Source organism: Phascolarctos cinereus, unplaced genomic scaffold (genome assembly GCF_003287225.1).
Source record: "Phascolarctos cinereus isolate Bilbo 61053 unplaced genomic scaffold, phaCin_HiC Scaffold_1;HRSCAF=81, whole genome shotgun sequence".
Taxonomy (NCBI): Eukaryota; Metazoa; Chordata; class Mammalia; order Diprotodontia; family Phascolarctidae; genus Phascolarctos; species Phascolarctos cinereus.
The window spans coordinates 38912135-38927593 of record NW_027555514.1 but is presented as its reverse complement, the minus strand read 5'-3'; the positions used below and the strand labels follow the sequence as shown (position 1 = coordinate 38927593).

General features: G+C 44.4%; 1 protein-coding gene across 2 annotated transcripts in view; it reads left to right on the top strand.

The window, feature by feature from the left end:
• The first annotated feature begins 1136 nt into the window (after positions 1 to 1136).
• PIK3R4 (phosphoinositide-3-kinase regulatory subunit 4) overlaps positions 1137 to 15459 on the top strand; it is a 66560-nt gene continuing 52237 nt past the window's right edge. For both annotated transcript variants that reach the window (XM_020987260.2, XM_020987261.2), the window contains exons 1-5: positions 1137 to 1167; positions 3302 to 4076; positions 7029 to 7162; positions 8216 to 8798; positions 11758 to 11892. In XM_020987260.2, coding sequence (XP_020842919.1) covers positions 3341 to 4076; positions 7029 to 7162; positions 8216 to 8798; positions 11758 to 11892 — 1588 coding nt within the window. In that variant the 5' untranslated portion in view covers positions 1137 to 1167; positions 3302 to 3340. The remainder of the gene's footprint in view (positions 1168 to 3301; positions 4077 to 7028; positions 7163 to 8215; positions 8799 to 11757; positions 11893 to 15459) is intronic.

The following is a 15459-nucleotide window of genomic DNA, read 5'->3' as shown; positions in this document are numbered from 1 at the left end:
CAGCGTCCCGGAAGTGACGTCTAACCGGTCGGTTTCCCCGCGGGCTGCGGGTCCTAGCGCAGCCGCTGGGGAGCCGGGGGTGGGAGGTGCCGGGGCGTCCGTGGGCCGGACCCCGCGAAAGTCCGTCCGTCCGTCCCACCGTCCGGGGCTCCGGCCGCACGCAGCGAGGTGGGCTTGGTGGAGGCCGGTCCCGGGGCGAGATGGGGCCGGTGGGCTGGGCCGGGCCCGGTGCAGGGGGGATGGTCCCTCTGTCCCCCTCCCCAACTCCCTCCTCCGGGCCCCGCCTCCGGGGGGAAAGATTTCCCCCCCTCGCTTTGGACGGCCCCTCCCCCAAGGCCTCCCCACCCCAGGGCAGGTCCTACCGCCCCCCCAAACTCCCAGGACAGGTTCTTACCCCTGTCCCCTTCCCCCCAAGCTGGGCTGTCACCCAGCTGGTCAGTCCACGCCCCCACTGGTTCCCTCCCCTCAGCCCCCCAGGCCTGCTTCTCCCTTCAATCGCTAGGATTTCCTCCAGCAACCCTTCCAGGGCTGTTCCCCTCTCCATCTCCTTCCCCTTCCCATCACCCCCTCCCCTCCCCCCACCTCCCCATTCTTCCCCGCTCCCACCTTTCAGGGCTCTTCCCCTTCCCCCTCAACTCAGGTCCTGGAGGATGGTCTCCCGGCAGGGGTGGGGAACCTGGGGCCTTCTAGGTCCTCAAGTGGCCCTTTGAATCCAAACTTCACAGAACAAATCCCCCTTAATAAACAGCCACAGGTGGCCTCGAGGCCGCAGGTCCCCCACCCCTGCCCTAGCCCTTGATACACTGGCATCTTAATTTCCTGAGAATCTGCTCCTCTTTCTCGGCTCTTCAGAACTGGGAAGTTTAGCTCAGTTGGGAACCTGGGTCTTGTTTTGGTTTTCTTTTTTTGGGGGGTAGGAGAGCCCGAGTCAGCCACAGCAGAATCTGGCAGCAGCTGTTGGCATCGTGGTTTACTGGTTTCCTTTCGTTTTATTTTTGCTTTAGTTTTAACAGCTTTGGCCAAGATTCATCTCTGCTTCCCCCTTCTCTCCCCACTGTGGAATGGAAGCCTCATGACCTTTTATAGAGGACTTTATGGTTTACAAAGCACTTTACAAAGCTTATCTCATTTGATCTTCACATTTGATCTTCACAGCAGTCCTGTGAGGTAGGTATTGCAGCTATTATTTATCCCCATTTTGTGGTCGAAGGAAATGAGACTTGGTTAGGCGGGTCACCAGGCTTTTATTGTGCTTTCCCTGTGTCAGGGACTGTGCGAAGCGTTAGGGATACAAAGAAAGGCAAAGACAGGCCCTGCTCTCAAGGCGCTTACAGTCTAGTGGAGGAGATAACATGCAGGCAACTATGTGCAAGCTATATACAGTATAAATATGGAATAATCTGTCAACAGAGGCAAGGGACTAAGATTAAGGGGGATTGAGAAAGGCTTCTTGTAGAAAGTAGGATTTTAGTTGGGATTCAGGGAAGCCAGGAAGCAGAGCTGAGGAGGGAGAGTATTCCAGGTGTCAGGACAGCCAGTGACAAGGCACAGGCTGGAGAGATGGAGTCTTGTGTGAGGAACAGTAAGGAGACCAGGGTCATTGGATTGCCGATGGAGGGAGTGGGGTGTTAGAAGACTGGAAACCTAGGAGTGGCCAGGTTAAGGGCTTTGAATTTCAAAGGGAGGATGTTGTATTTACTACTGGAGTCATTAAGCATTTATTAAATGCCTACTATGTGCCAGGCACTGTGCTAAGCACTGGGGTTACAAACAGACAATCCATGCTCTCTCTCGAAGACCTCACAATCTGAGGGGGAACCAGCATTCAAACAACTGTGTACAAACAAGACAGATGTAGGACAAATTGGAGATAGTCCTGGAGGTTAACGGGGGAGCCTCAGAATTGATCGAATGGTGGTGTTGGGGGGGGTGTCATGGTCACAGCTGTACTTTAGGAAGATCAGTTTGACAGCTAATGGAGGGTAGATTGGAGTGGGAAAGATTTGTGGCAGAGACCAACAAGTAGACTGTAGCCTAGGTGAGATGATGGGAGTCTGCATCAGGTGGTCTCACCAGGGGGCACATGAGAAATGTCACAAAGGTGGAATCACCAGGACCTGGTCACATAGTAGATGTAGGCAAGGAGTCAGGGGTGACGTCCAGGTTTCGAGCCAGGATGACTGGGGGGCTGGTGGTGCCCTTGACAGTAGTGGGGGAGTTTGGAGGATGGGGGAGGTTATAGAGGAAGGATAATGAGTTCAGTTCTGGAGTTTAAGATATCTGTGTGACATCCAGTTCCAGACGTTGGCTATATCTTAGCCTCAGGTCCAGTTGTTGCTGATTTAATTGGCTACCATTAGCTCGTAAAGTCTCAGAACTCAGGTGTTCTGAATCGAAATCCAGCACATTCTCTAATACACCAAGTGTTTTGACGCACATTAAGAAGAGCTATGCGAGAATGTCACTCAAATTCTGTAGTTAGGTCTAGCACAGGGGTGGGGAACCTGTGGCCCTCTGGGTCCTCAGGTTTGGCCTTTTGAGTGAATCCAAACTTCACAGAACAAATACCCTTAATAAAAGAACTTGTTATGTAAAACTTGGACTCAGTCCAAAGGCTGCACCCAAGGACCTAGAAGGCCACATGTGGCCTCAGGCTCCCCACCCCTGGTCTAGGATAATAGATAGGATTGTAGTTGTAGTGGTAGCAGAAACTTAGTGGTCTAGTTCAAACCCTTCATTTTACAGGTGAAGAAACTGACAGCGGAAGTGATATACCCATGGTCATATAGGCATTTAGTGAATTGAAACCAGGTTTTGTGACTCCCAATCTCACTGTACTGGGCTAAGATAACTAGCCTTTTTTGTCCTGCCTTTGTGGCAGTTCAGCTGACTACTTGTATAAAATGAGGAAGTGTGTTATTATTGTGTATTTTTCTTTTTTTCCCCCCTCTAGGGGTAGGGTGTTGCTTCTTTTTTATGCCTGGCCATGGCAATGAGCTTATGATAGATGCTAAGTAAATATTATTTGAGTTGAGTTTTTTTAAATCAAGAAATGTAAATTCTTAACATTTTCAGCTTACTGCTTAGATGGCACATGTCACTTTATTTTCCCGGGTAGCTAGATCTTCGTGTCGGACCATTTTCAAATAACACCATCCTGAATATAGAGAATAACTTGAGGTCCTGCCAGTCTCAGTGAAAGCATTTAGTCCATTTATCTCTTAAAATAGAGGGAGGAGGGGGCACATAAAGGAATGTGATTGTCTCCTGTGCCATCTTTTTCATCTGTCTTTTTTTGTAGGTATCATATCTTAACGATATTGACGGAGATTCTGTCATTATGGGAAACCAGCTGGCTGGCATCGCCCCCTCCCAGATCCTTTCTGTGGACAGCTATTTTTCAGACATCCATGATTTTGAATATGACAAAAGCCTTGGGAGTACTCGGTTTTTTAAAGTTGCTCGAGCCAAGCACAGAGAAGGTTTGGTGGTGGTGAAGGTCTTTGCAATTCAGGATCCAACATTACCTTTAACTAGCTATAAACAGGAACTGGAAGAGCTGAAAATAAGGCTTAATTCAGCCCAGAACTGTTTGCCCTTCCAGAGGGCCACAGAAAAAACATCTGAAAAAGCAGCTCTGCTCTTCAGGCAGTACGTCCGAGACAACCTCTATGATCGAATCAGTACCCGTCCATTCTTAAATAATATTGAAAAGCGGTGGATTGCTTTCCAGATCTTGACTGCTGTGGACCAAGCTCACAAGTCTGGGGTCCGGCATGGGGACATCAAAACTGAAAATGTCATGGTAACCAGTTGGAATTGGGTTCTTCTAACAGACTTTGCCAGTTTTAAACCTACTTATCTTCCAGAAGACAACCCTGCCGATTTCAACTATTTTTTTGACACATCGCGGAGGAGAACTTGCTATATAGCTCCGGAGCGCTTTGTTGATGGTGGCATGTTTGCCACCGAGTTAGAGTGCATGAAAGATCCTTCCACCCCCTTAGTGGACTTGACGAACAGCAACCAGAGGACGAGAGGGGAGCTGAAGCGTGCCATGGACATCTTTTCAGCAGGTATGTATCTGAGTTGCTGAAATATGCTTAAGTGAATGATACTTCTTCTCCCCCCCCCCATTGCAATGATGACTTGCATTGCTTTAATTAATTAAATCTTGAGAAATTAATTGGCATGACAACACTCTTGCCAATAGATGCCATTGGTATTAATAGCTTGCATTTCTATGGCACTTTAAGGTTTGCCAAGAGCTTCACAACAACCTGGGGAAGAGGTATTATTGTCCTCATTTTATAAGTGAGGAAACTGAGACAGAGAGAAGTTAAGTGACTTTGCGAGAGTCACACAGCTAGTAAATATCTGAGGCAGGATTTGAACTCTGGTCTTTTTGACTCCAAATCCAGCACTCGATGCATTTATGTGAAGTCGCTCTATTTTTACCAGAAGTTTTTAGACAAAAATGCCTGTATTTGTTTGTTTTTTTGTTTTATTTAGGTCTTTCCATAAGTTTACGTATTACATATGAATTTAATCTATTTGAGTTCTTTATCCTAAAGAAGTTGAAGTCAGTTTTAAACAAGTTAGGAAATTTATTAAGATTATAGTGCATTTGTGCATCCCATGAATGTATTTATAGAGCTCATGCCCACAGCTCCTTTTTGGAATTGGGTATAGAGTGATTTAAGTATTATTAGTCGGGATCCTTATGCCTGGTCCGGCCCACTCTAGTGTCCCTGATAGCGACACCTGAGGATATTTGGGAAGGTCGTACACTATCATATTAACTTCCTAAGTTCATCTATCTTGTGGTGACGTTTTGGTTTTTCTTAATCTCCTATAGATTTCTGACTAGTGTATTTATGTGAATTCTTTTTGAGCCTTTCTATAGTTTTTAGTCTGTCTCATTTCTCTCACTTCTTGGGGGATGGGTAGCGGCATAATGGATTCCACTTGTAGAAATAATACCTTTCAAAATTCTTTCCAGAATTAATCATTTTTAATTTTCAAGAGGTCCTTCCTAAATCTAGCATTCCATTATTTCATTGACTTCCTTTTGTAGACATTATTGATGGGGTGTGGGCCCAAGCCAAGACCTTTGCCCCTTACTCCTAAAAGAATTTGGGTCCCATTTGTCTAAGGGATTCTCCTTGAATTCTCCCACTTGATCAAGGAGGTCTCTGGAGTTCCCCTGAGGCCATATTTCCATCAATTGGCCTTTCCTTGTCTCTAAACCCAATCTCCCGATTCTGTTACCCTTGACCTAGCCTAGCCCTCCATTGTCTTACCTCCCTGTGGCCCCAGGCCACTTCCCACCCTTTATCTTATCTGGGCTCCATTCTCCCTAGGCCAAGTGGTTCAGGTCCCTGGAGTTCTATTACCTCATAGACTACTTGGCCACTCCTAGATCTCTCCCATAGTCTTTCTGTTTATAAGGTCCATCTTGTCTCCATTAAGATGCTCTGATTCTTAATATCTAGCCACTGCTCAGATTTTTACAATCTAGCCAATATCTCACAGGTGCTCAGATTCCTTAAGAGTCTGCCCAATATGATGGGTGTTCTAATAAACCTTGTCTTTGGATGAAAGAAGGGTTGGGTTGAATTTTTTCGGGTAGGAACTGCATGTCTTGATTTTGGGGTCCCAGCACCCCTGAACCTCTAGACCCCCATCAGTTATTTCATAGTCACCTCCTTTCCTAGGCTTCCATTTTCTTTCACTCTGTGTGGGCCTACATTGTTTGGCTTGTGTCATACAGCATTTCTGCCATCTTCTTGAAAGAGATCAGTAATTCAGATGTTTTGAATCTGGCTTCTCTAAATACTTAAGCATTTTGGAAGTTGAGTGCCATTTTCTTAGGTTGTCAGTTCATTTTAATGGCTTCTCTCTGCTGATTTGAGGCAGTTATTTGTATCCTTCTGGCTCTCATTCAAGAAACGTATGTCCCAAACTTTGTGAGTGGCTGGCAATCCTGAAAGAGCATAGAGAAGACTGATAGATTCCATAAAGTAAATATAAATTCTTTCTTCAGACTTCTCCCTTTGCACACAACAACAAAACTCCCCAGTAAACCAACCCCTCAAAACCGACACTGCATAGATGGGAACAAAGCACTTGGGGACTGCCATTCTGTGAACAGAAGCCACTAGATAGAATGAAAGGCTATTTTTAAGGCCTCCTTTAAGCCTGTTTGAGTGCATATTGTGATTTAAGGAAACATCCTTGCCTGCTTGGGAACATGGGTCACTTTGCAATTCTTGGCTTGTTGGGTCTTGCACAATTTTGAGGTGAGTAGCACGCACTGCTGCCTTATCAGCAGTCCTTCCTTGATGGAAGGTCTCCTGTTACCTGGCTCAATTGATTAACTTAAGACAGTTTTTTTTTTAAGTGTAACAGGAGGAAAGCAGTTTTCCTAGATTCCTGGTCTCTCTCCTTACAGTGGGAGAAAGGATTAATGAGACTTTGTGCATTTTTGGTCCTAGGTTGAGGATTGTAAGGGATCCTAGATCAATTTAGGCACTCCCCTTATTTTATAAATGAACAAATTGCCCAATTCAGTGAACTAATATTTACACAGGGACTGTGTGTACCAGAACTGGGTTCTAAACTTGGGTTCTTTGGCTCCAAATGTAAGGTTCTTTTCACTGTACTACACTGCCTATGAACCTTTGAAAATCAGGTTTCTTCCCATTTGTCAGCACTGTACGGTTCGGTATTACTTGTGGACTTTGGGACAGTCGTAAACCCTCTTGGAGCTTCCGTTTACTTAACTGTAAAATGGGGACAATAGTACCTATTTGTGTCTTTTTGTGACCGTGAAATAGAGTAATGGATGTAAGATGCCATCTCTGTAAACCTCAGCTCTTAATATCATCAGTAGTAATTCATTTCACTTACTTTGTATTTGAGTTCTAGGAATTTGTTGAATTGTTTACTCTGTGTGGATAAAATGTGTTGGATTTAGTTTCTGTTGTATGTCTTTTGCTGTAGAGGTTACATCTTATGTTTTCCAGGTTGTGTGATAGCTGAGCTATTTACTGAAGGGGTCCCACTGTTTGACTTATCCCAGCTTTTGGCTTATAGAAATGGACATTTTTTCCCTGAACAAGTGCTAAACAAAATTGAAGACCGCAGCATCAGAGAATTGGTAAGTGTGGTTAGCTAGAAATTGGAAGTCTGTGATAAGTATGTTGTAGAAAGACATCTTAAAATTCTTGTTATAGTGATAGCGCATTAACCTGGTAATCAGACACCTGATGTTGTCATTTGTCTGGAACGGTCTAAACCTGGAATTGGGTAAAAAAGCCTCTGAGCCGCAGTGAGTTGGCATTTACTGTGTGGAAGCTGACTGAAGCCTTCTCTTTTTCGTCTTAGTCCCTGAGCCTGTTTGACTGAATTTCTCACACAATACTTGTTTACCTGGATTCCCTTGGTATCCTTCAGTTCCTCCCTGAGTTACAATCAATGAGGAAAAGGAGAGAAGAAATACAGGAAATGAGGCATGGACACAGACACCACCCCTTGTTCCTTAGTCTTAAAAGCTAAGAGAGAACAGAAGTAGGCATGAGAGGATACCAGTTAACAGAATACAGCATTTCCCCATTCTGGGACCATCCAGTGGGTTGAAGAGACAGAACCACTAACAGAGAATTTAGTCAAAAGAGAAGTCACTATTTCATTCAGCCTGAGGGAATGATAATAACAATGTAGTGCTGTGCATTTCTGTGTCACCTACCTTGTGCCAGGCGCTTTACAAATACTGGTTCATTTGATTCTCACGAGAACCTGGAGAGGTAGGTGCTGTTGTTATCCCCATTTTCATCTTGCTGAGTTTTTGACCTCCCAGTCATCTATGGGTGGTCCAGTGAGATCCAGGTGGCAATTTGGATGACTCATTTATCATTGATGTGTATTAATCAGTGTACTCTCCAGCACACAGCCTTCTGTCGGTGACTCAAGGTCCCTGTGGTATCACTTGCACTGTTCTCTGGGCCTGTGGTGTGCTCCAGGCCTGTTGATGTGGGCAGGGGGACATTAGCTTAGACTTCCCCCCAGCTGCTGCATTGCTCTGAGGATACTTGATTATGGATTTCCATCATAGAGTTGCAAAGTTGCTTATGCTATTTGTTATCTTAGTTTTCTTAGGACTTTTAACTTCCTGTCTCTTTGATTCCCTTTGATTCATTCATGCTCGGTGCAGGTGACCCAGATGATCCATTGTGAGCCTGATAAACGTTTAGAGGCAGAAGATTACTTAAAGCAGCAGCGCGGCAATGCTTTCCCTGAAATATTTTACACGTTCCTCCAGCCTTACATGGCCCAGTTTGCTAAGGAGACCTTCCTCTCTGCTGATGAGCGTATCCTGGTCATAAGGAAGGATTTGGATAACATCGTCCACAATCTGTGTGGTCACGATCGAACCGAAAAAGCTGAGGGCGAGACGAAGGAGAATGGGCTGGTGATTTTGGTGTCTGTCATAACTTCCTGTCTTCAGACCCTCAAGTCCTGTGACTCCAAGCTGGCTGCTTTGGAGCTCATCCTTCACTTGGCCCCAAGGTTAAGTGTGGAAATCCTTCTGGATCGCATTACGCCGTATCTTCTGCATTTTAGCAATGACTCTGTGCCTAGGGTGAGGGCAGAAGCTGTGAGGACACTCACCAAGGTTCTGGCTCTTGTCAAAGAGGTGCCCCGCAATGATATCAATATCTATCCAGAGTACATTTTGCCAGGAATAGCACATTTGGCTCAAGACGAAGCGACTATCGTCAGGCTGGCTTACGCCGGTAGGTTTGTCCTCTATTAATGATTTTATAATCATTTTTCTAAGTTAGTGACTGTAACTCTTACACAAGTCTCTTCAATTTTAGTGGGAATTAATTTTGACATATAACATTAAGGTCATGTATATTAAAAAGGAGTTTTGAGATTATGTTACTAGGTTACAACTCTAATGACTTCTGTGTGTCTTTATGCTCTTGACATTTTTCAGAAGTAGCCAGTGGTGATTACATAAAACAGATTCTTATAATTTCATTGCTAATGAAAAACTGACGACTGGATTTGAGTAGCTTGAAATGAGAATTAATGGCTCCCCACTAACATGCAGTAACATTCTAATACATCAGAATGGTATAGAGGTGAGCCAGAGTTCACTGTGGCCCTTCTCATGGAGTGTCCACCCTAACAGGTCCTGCCAAGCTGGAAGGCTTTGACTACGTGGACCTTTGGGTGAGGAGAGGCCTAGTGAAGTCTGGAGGAGTGCATTAACAGGGTGGCTGCACAGTGATGAGTTTATCAGTCGTAGCATCTTGACATAGACCATCTACTGATTGGTAGAGGGGTTGGGATGTGTTCTAGAGGGAGCCATAGAAACTCCCTGTGAAATCATGAGTCTTTAGAGTTCTGTAGTAGAGAACCTTTGGGAACCTCCTAGTGTCTTGGGGTTCTCAGTGTCCCTACTAGAGCAATTTAGCTTGACTGAGATTGGAGCTCCTGGACATGGCTTCTTTTTTCTGGCTGTTTGATGATGAGTAAATGCACTTTGTTGGTTTCCTGGCCTCAGTGGAGGCTCACTTAGCCCCACTTTTACTTGAATGATTAACTGTTCATCTCACCCTAAAAACAAACTCACCATAAACGCTGGAAACATTCATTTCAGCATGAAGGATTTCTTAGCAACACAAAACTAATCATATGTGTCTGTCTGATAATCTGGCAGATGTAAAAGAGTGTGTTTAATCCTCTGGTTAGTATGTACACAGTGAGTGTGGTATTGTTGTTGTTTGAAAAGGATTTGCCAATGTGAATTGTGCTGTGTTACGTGCTGTTGCTGCTGTGTGAGATTCTGGGGCATGCCTCCCAGCAGGGTCTTTTTCAGGCTTTTTCTTGCCTGTGATGAGTTGGCCACCTGTGACTGCTGCCAGATAAATGGCAGTGCTGCTTTCTGTGTGTGAAGCCCAGCAGACGCTGTAGTTTGGGGTGGATGGCTTTAGGACCTAAATAAGAACCCACAGATATACCGACTAACCTTTATTAGTTACATATTTATGTAATATAGGATTAGTTGAAGTAGGTAAACAAATTAACTGATTTACTTATCAAACGTAACTTATATTATGGTAAACCAAATAATACCAAGCAGAGCAAAGACAGATCCCCAAAGGTCCATGTCAAAGACATCTGGCCACAACCAGGAAACCCAAGAAACAGAACAAGTACAGTCATTGTAGTGTGCACACAGGAGCCTGCATTACTGGCCCGTATGGCATTGGCCCCAGAAAGTCCATTGGCCCTGCCAAGGCCTGCTGACTGTGGAACGACTTTGAAGACTTCGGAGTTTTCAGTTAAAACGTATTCCCCGTGTTAATTGTGTCAGCAGTACTTGAGCTTGTTATGTAGCATGGTACAACAGCTGATACTCATTACAACCCTTAGCTTTTACCACAAAAATAAATACATGGTATTCAATACCTGCGGTTTACTAAGTCACGGAAATGTGTAGTGCTTTTTAGTTCTATCCAGAAGCTAAAATGGAAGCGCTCAACCTCAAGTGAGCTTGGAAAATGCATCCTCCTCCAGTGATGTCAGGTCAGTGAGGTCCAGCCAGTAGTGGTTAAAGTGGGAAGCAAGTAAAGTGTGAACTGCTAATTTAGTGATACCACCTTTAATAACCTAGTGACTTTCTGTTTAATCAAGATATTGTTCATCAGGTAAGCCCATGCAAAGGGGATGCTCTTAGGCAAGAAAAAGCATTACTTTTACCTAATATCATTATTTTGTTTTGAGAAAATATGACTTTGGGTGAAAAGCCATGGCAAGGGGCAGCTCTTCCCATGTTGTTGTTTGTCCCTTGTTTTCAAAGAGGACCATGATGTCAGGGAGGTGAGGCCATGACATGTAAGTGAATTGGATTTAAATGAAAGAAGCCTGTGTAAAGTCACAGCCTCGCTTTCTCCTCCAGAGCCATCTGGGTCTAGTGGCCAGATACAGTAGATACATGTGGCAGTGGTATCATAAATGAAAGAGTCTTGTCCGGACACCTCTGTCTAGATGATCCTAAGTGCTGACGTTCGTGGTGCCGGAGCGGGCAGGGTGGAGCTGGTACGCTAACAGGCCTTTGGGGAGAACTGACAAGTCCTTATGTGACCTCTGACATTTCTAATCCATGAAATGAGGTAGGGGTAGATAAGGGTCCAAGAGTCCCCTGATTGCTGGGAGGAGGGATAAGCAGCTCTAGCTCTTTCCTCCCTACTTCTCTTCTTAGCTAAGATCTGACCAGAGATGGTGGTTCTCCTTGGAGAGTCTGTGAAGGTACTTAAGCCTGCAGAGGAACAGATTGGGTGCCAGGGCTGAGCTGTTGATGGGGCCTTATGTGGAGCAGAGCAGACTTTAGGGTGGCACCCAATATGATGTGTTAATGCAAGCTTTATTGATAACGTTGTTTGTGGTAGCTTTTTGGAGTATGTACATATAGCAGTTGGGGTTAGGTTAAGAAGGGATATAGCATTCTAAGGTTCATAGTTTTGAAAATAACTCAATTGTATATTATGAGGTTGGGTAATTGGAAGTTTGACTAACGCAGGTATTTTGAGAATGCATTACGAAACTTGAACATTTTTCTTAGTTATAAGGCTTAGGATTTTTTGGAAGGGATGACGGGGTGGTACAGAAAGAAAAGTACTCAGATGTAAGAGTATATTAATAAAGATTATTGTTTTCTCATTGTTCTTCTTCATCTTGTAGAAAACATAGCATTACTGGCAGAAACAGCTCTGAGATTCCTGGAGTTGGTACAGCTGAAAAATCTCAATATGGAAAATGACCCGAATAGTGAAGAATTAGATGAAGTGACACATCCCAGTGAAAATTATGACACAGGTAACATGCCTTTCACTTTCTCATTGCCTTTGCTTTTGGAGTGGTTCGGTAATAGAAGCTCCTCTGTGTTCTGGGCCAACCAAGTCAGGCCTGGCCAGGGTGAGGAAAGTCAGAAACAAGGCTGGGAAGTGAACACACTCTCTCCTTTGCTCTCTTCCAGTTAGACTATGACCAAACTTTGACTATGCTCAGTAATGTCACGTTCAGATTCTAATTTTTACATATCTTCAATATGTGTGTGTATGTATACACATATGTACACACACACACACACACACACACACACACACATTTTTCTTTCCATGGAAATTTTAATTGTGTCAACATTTCTTTCATCTTTAAACCTGCGTGAGTTAACAGTAGCTGAGAAATCCTAACTTTGGTCCCCTTACCTAAGTGTATTGTGATGGTCTTAAGTTGTAAATAATGAAGCCTTCCTCTTCTGGCTTCTCTGGGAACTTCCTTTTCAGAGCAGACTTTTTCTCTGTGCAGTAACTATTATAGGGCTCCCTGTGGTCTAGAATCCTGCTTTTGCCTCCTAGCATGCTTCATAGCATTTAAGCACTTAAGTAGAGTAGACGCTCTCTAAATATCAAATGAATGAAAGGATTCAGAATCACCCAAAGAAATGTAGACTTCTAGAGTGTGGAGCTTGAGAGGACTTTAGAGGTCACCTGATCTAATCCCTCATTTTACAGATGAGGAAACTGAGGCCCAGTGGAGGTTAAATGATGTATACAAGACCATACAGACAATAGAGCCACCCATTAATGACCAGAAGGGGTCCTTGTGACTCCAGGTCCAGTGATCTTTGAACTAGATTAAGGGCTAGATGAATAATAGAGTCCTGAATTGTGTGATTGCATAAGGCTTTTTTATGAGACAGTGTGGAATTACTATTACTTTGGGAATAAATGAAAGGCTGTAGGTAGAAAATTGATGAATCAGCAAGCATATATAAAGTGTTGATTAAGTGTCAAGCACTGTGCTGGGTCCTGCGAATACGAATAACAAGACAGTTCACCCTTCTGATACAGCTTCCATTCTATTGAGGACGACACGTGCATATTTAAATAGCTGTGAATATATACAGAATATACTATCATAGATACACTGTCACATACAATAGTTGGGAGAAAGAGAGCTGTAGTAGTGGAGGATGGGATCAGGAAAAGCTTTCAGTAGAAGGGAGGTCTTAAACTTGGTGTTGAAGGAGGACAGGAATTCGGTGAGGCAGAGCTGAGGAGAGCGGACATTCCAGCCACGAGGGACAGAAGCTTGGAGACAGAGAGAGTGTGAGTGTGTCTGAATGACTGTACGTCTTGGTGCGTGTGTATGTGTAGCAGAAAAGACTGGTTGGGGACAGGTTGTGAAGAGCTTTAGACACTAAATGGAGGAGTTTAAATGCATCTGATTCCAGAGGCCATGGGTATTTACTGGAATTGATTGAGAAGGGAGTAGCATGGTCAGATCTGCACTTCAGACAAATCACTTTGGCTGCTAGGTGGAGGACGGATTGAAGTATGGAGTGACTTGTGGCAGCAAGACTGATTGAAAGGGGATTGCAGTAGTCTGGGCAAGAGGAATTGAGGGCCCAGACCAGTGTGGTAGAGGGTTGTCCCGGGGGTAGGAATGGCAAGACACGGCAATTGTTTTGATAGGTGGAGAGTGCATGAGGGTCAGAGAGCTGAGGATGATGCTGAGATTGGTAACCTGGGTGATTGCAGAAAGAATGAGTTCTGTTTTAAGCATTTTGCTTGGAGAGGTCTCTGGGACATCCAGTATGAAATGTCTAAAAGGCGGCTGGTGATGCAGAACTAAAAGTCAGGAGAGAAATTGGGGATGGATGTCCAGATCTGTGAATTATCTACATAGAGATGATTATTTAATCCTTAGGAGCTGATGGAGGTCATAGAGGAAGAGTACAGAGAGAGAAGAGGGCCTAGGATGAAATTTTAGGGAACACCCAGAGTTACAGAGCATGAAATGGAGGCTAAGCTGGTAATGGAAAGGTCAGACAGAACCTGAAAGAGTAGAGAGAGAAATCTGGAGAGCAGAAAATGTCTAGGAGAAGAAAATGGTCATCAGTGTCAAATGCAGTACAGAAGTCAAGAAGGATGAGGCCTAGTAAAAGACTATTGGATTTGGCAGTGAAGAAATGGTTGTTGAGTGATGAGGTCAGAATCTTAGTTGCAAAGAGTTGAGGAATGAGTGAAAGAGAAGGAGGTGGAGGTAAGCATAGGCAGCTTTTTCTAGGAGTGGTTGAGAATTGAGGAGTGATGCAGGATGACAGATTGAGGAGATAGTATGGTCTAGTGAAGATTTTTTAAGAACAGGGAAGATTTGGGCACGTTTGAAGGCAGTTAAGGAGGAATTCGTTAATAGGGAGACATTGATTCCAGTAGCTGGAGTTGGGAAGATTGAGGGTGTAGTCTGCTGGAGAAGTCATGAGAGAATGGGATTGATTGCGCATGTAGGCGGTTTGGCCTTGGCAAGGAGAAGGGTCAGCGACTCGGGGGGACAGGAGGAGGGAGTAAGAGATGATGTCAGGGGTTTAAGATGAAGAGAGCGGGCATCTTGAATGTCCAGTAAAGGGGCAGGATGCTCAACTGAGAGGGAGGGGGAAGGAAGCAGGGCCTTTAGGGGACATGAGGAGGAGAGAGAAGGTCTTGATTAGCATTTGTGTGGAATGAGATAGGGAAACCCCACCTTGGAGACTGGGGTACACATTGGGGGGAGTGGTGGGTGGTGATATTTTCTCCCTGGACCCGGAGTTGGGTTTGTCCTGAGCTTACCAGGTACAAGTAGCTCTCCTACTCTCTTCCAGGCTGATTGGTAGAGCGGGTTAGGGTTTGGGGGAGTCATGATCTTGAGGATCCCCTTGGGTAGCAGAGGTTCTGATTGGTGGCTAGTCCTGCGTCTGGGTTCAGTTCTGGCCTGCCTAGTGCAGGAAGCCCTGCTCTCTTCCTCTGGGATGTTGTGGAATACTAGACCTTCTCTTACTGTGACAGAAGGCCTAAGAATTAGGCCAAGACTGTATCACCACTGCTGCCTTAGTCTCCTTTGTTTGTTTGTTTGTTTTTTACTTTTTAGGGAGGCAGTCAGGGTTAAGTGACTTGCCCAGGGTCACAGAGCTAGTAAGTGTCAAGTGTGTGAGGCCAGATTTTGGGTCCTCTTTATTACTCCAAGGGTGGGGCTCTATCCACTGTGCCACCTAGCTGCCCTGGGGTTTTTTTTTTTAATTGAACTTGAACACCAAATTATTCCCCAAATTAAGCCAATATTTAATTAATTTCCTGATTGAATTAACTTATGGAAATATCCTTACCTGTATTTTCCCTTTGTTTCCCGATCCTCATAAATAGACTTTTGTCAGTTGGGATAATGATTATTTTTGCAATATTTGTTAAGTAGGATATTTTTTCATTTATCTTTTGAGGCAAAGCATTTCTGCCAACTCAGAGCTTGGGATTCTGAGAAACATTTATTATCAGAAATCAGTTAGGGAGCCAGCTGCTGGCAGTATTATAGTTTAATTTACTCTTGTTAGGTAGCAAGAGGAAAAGT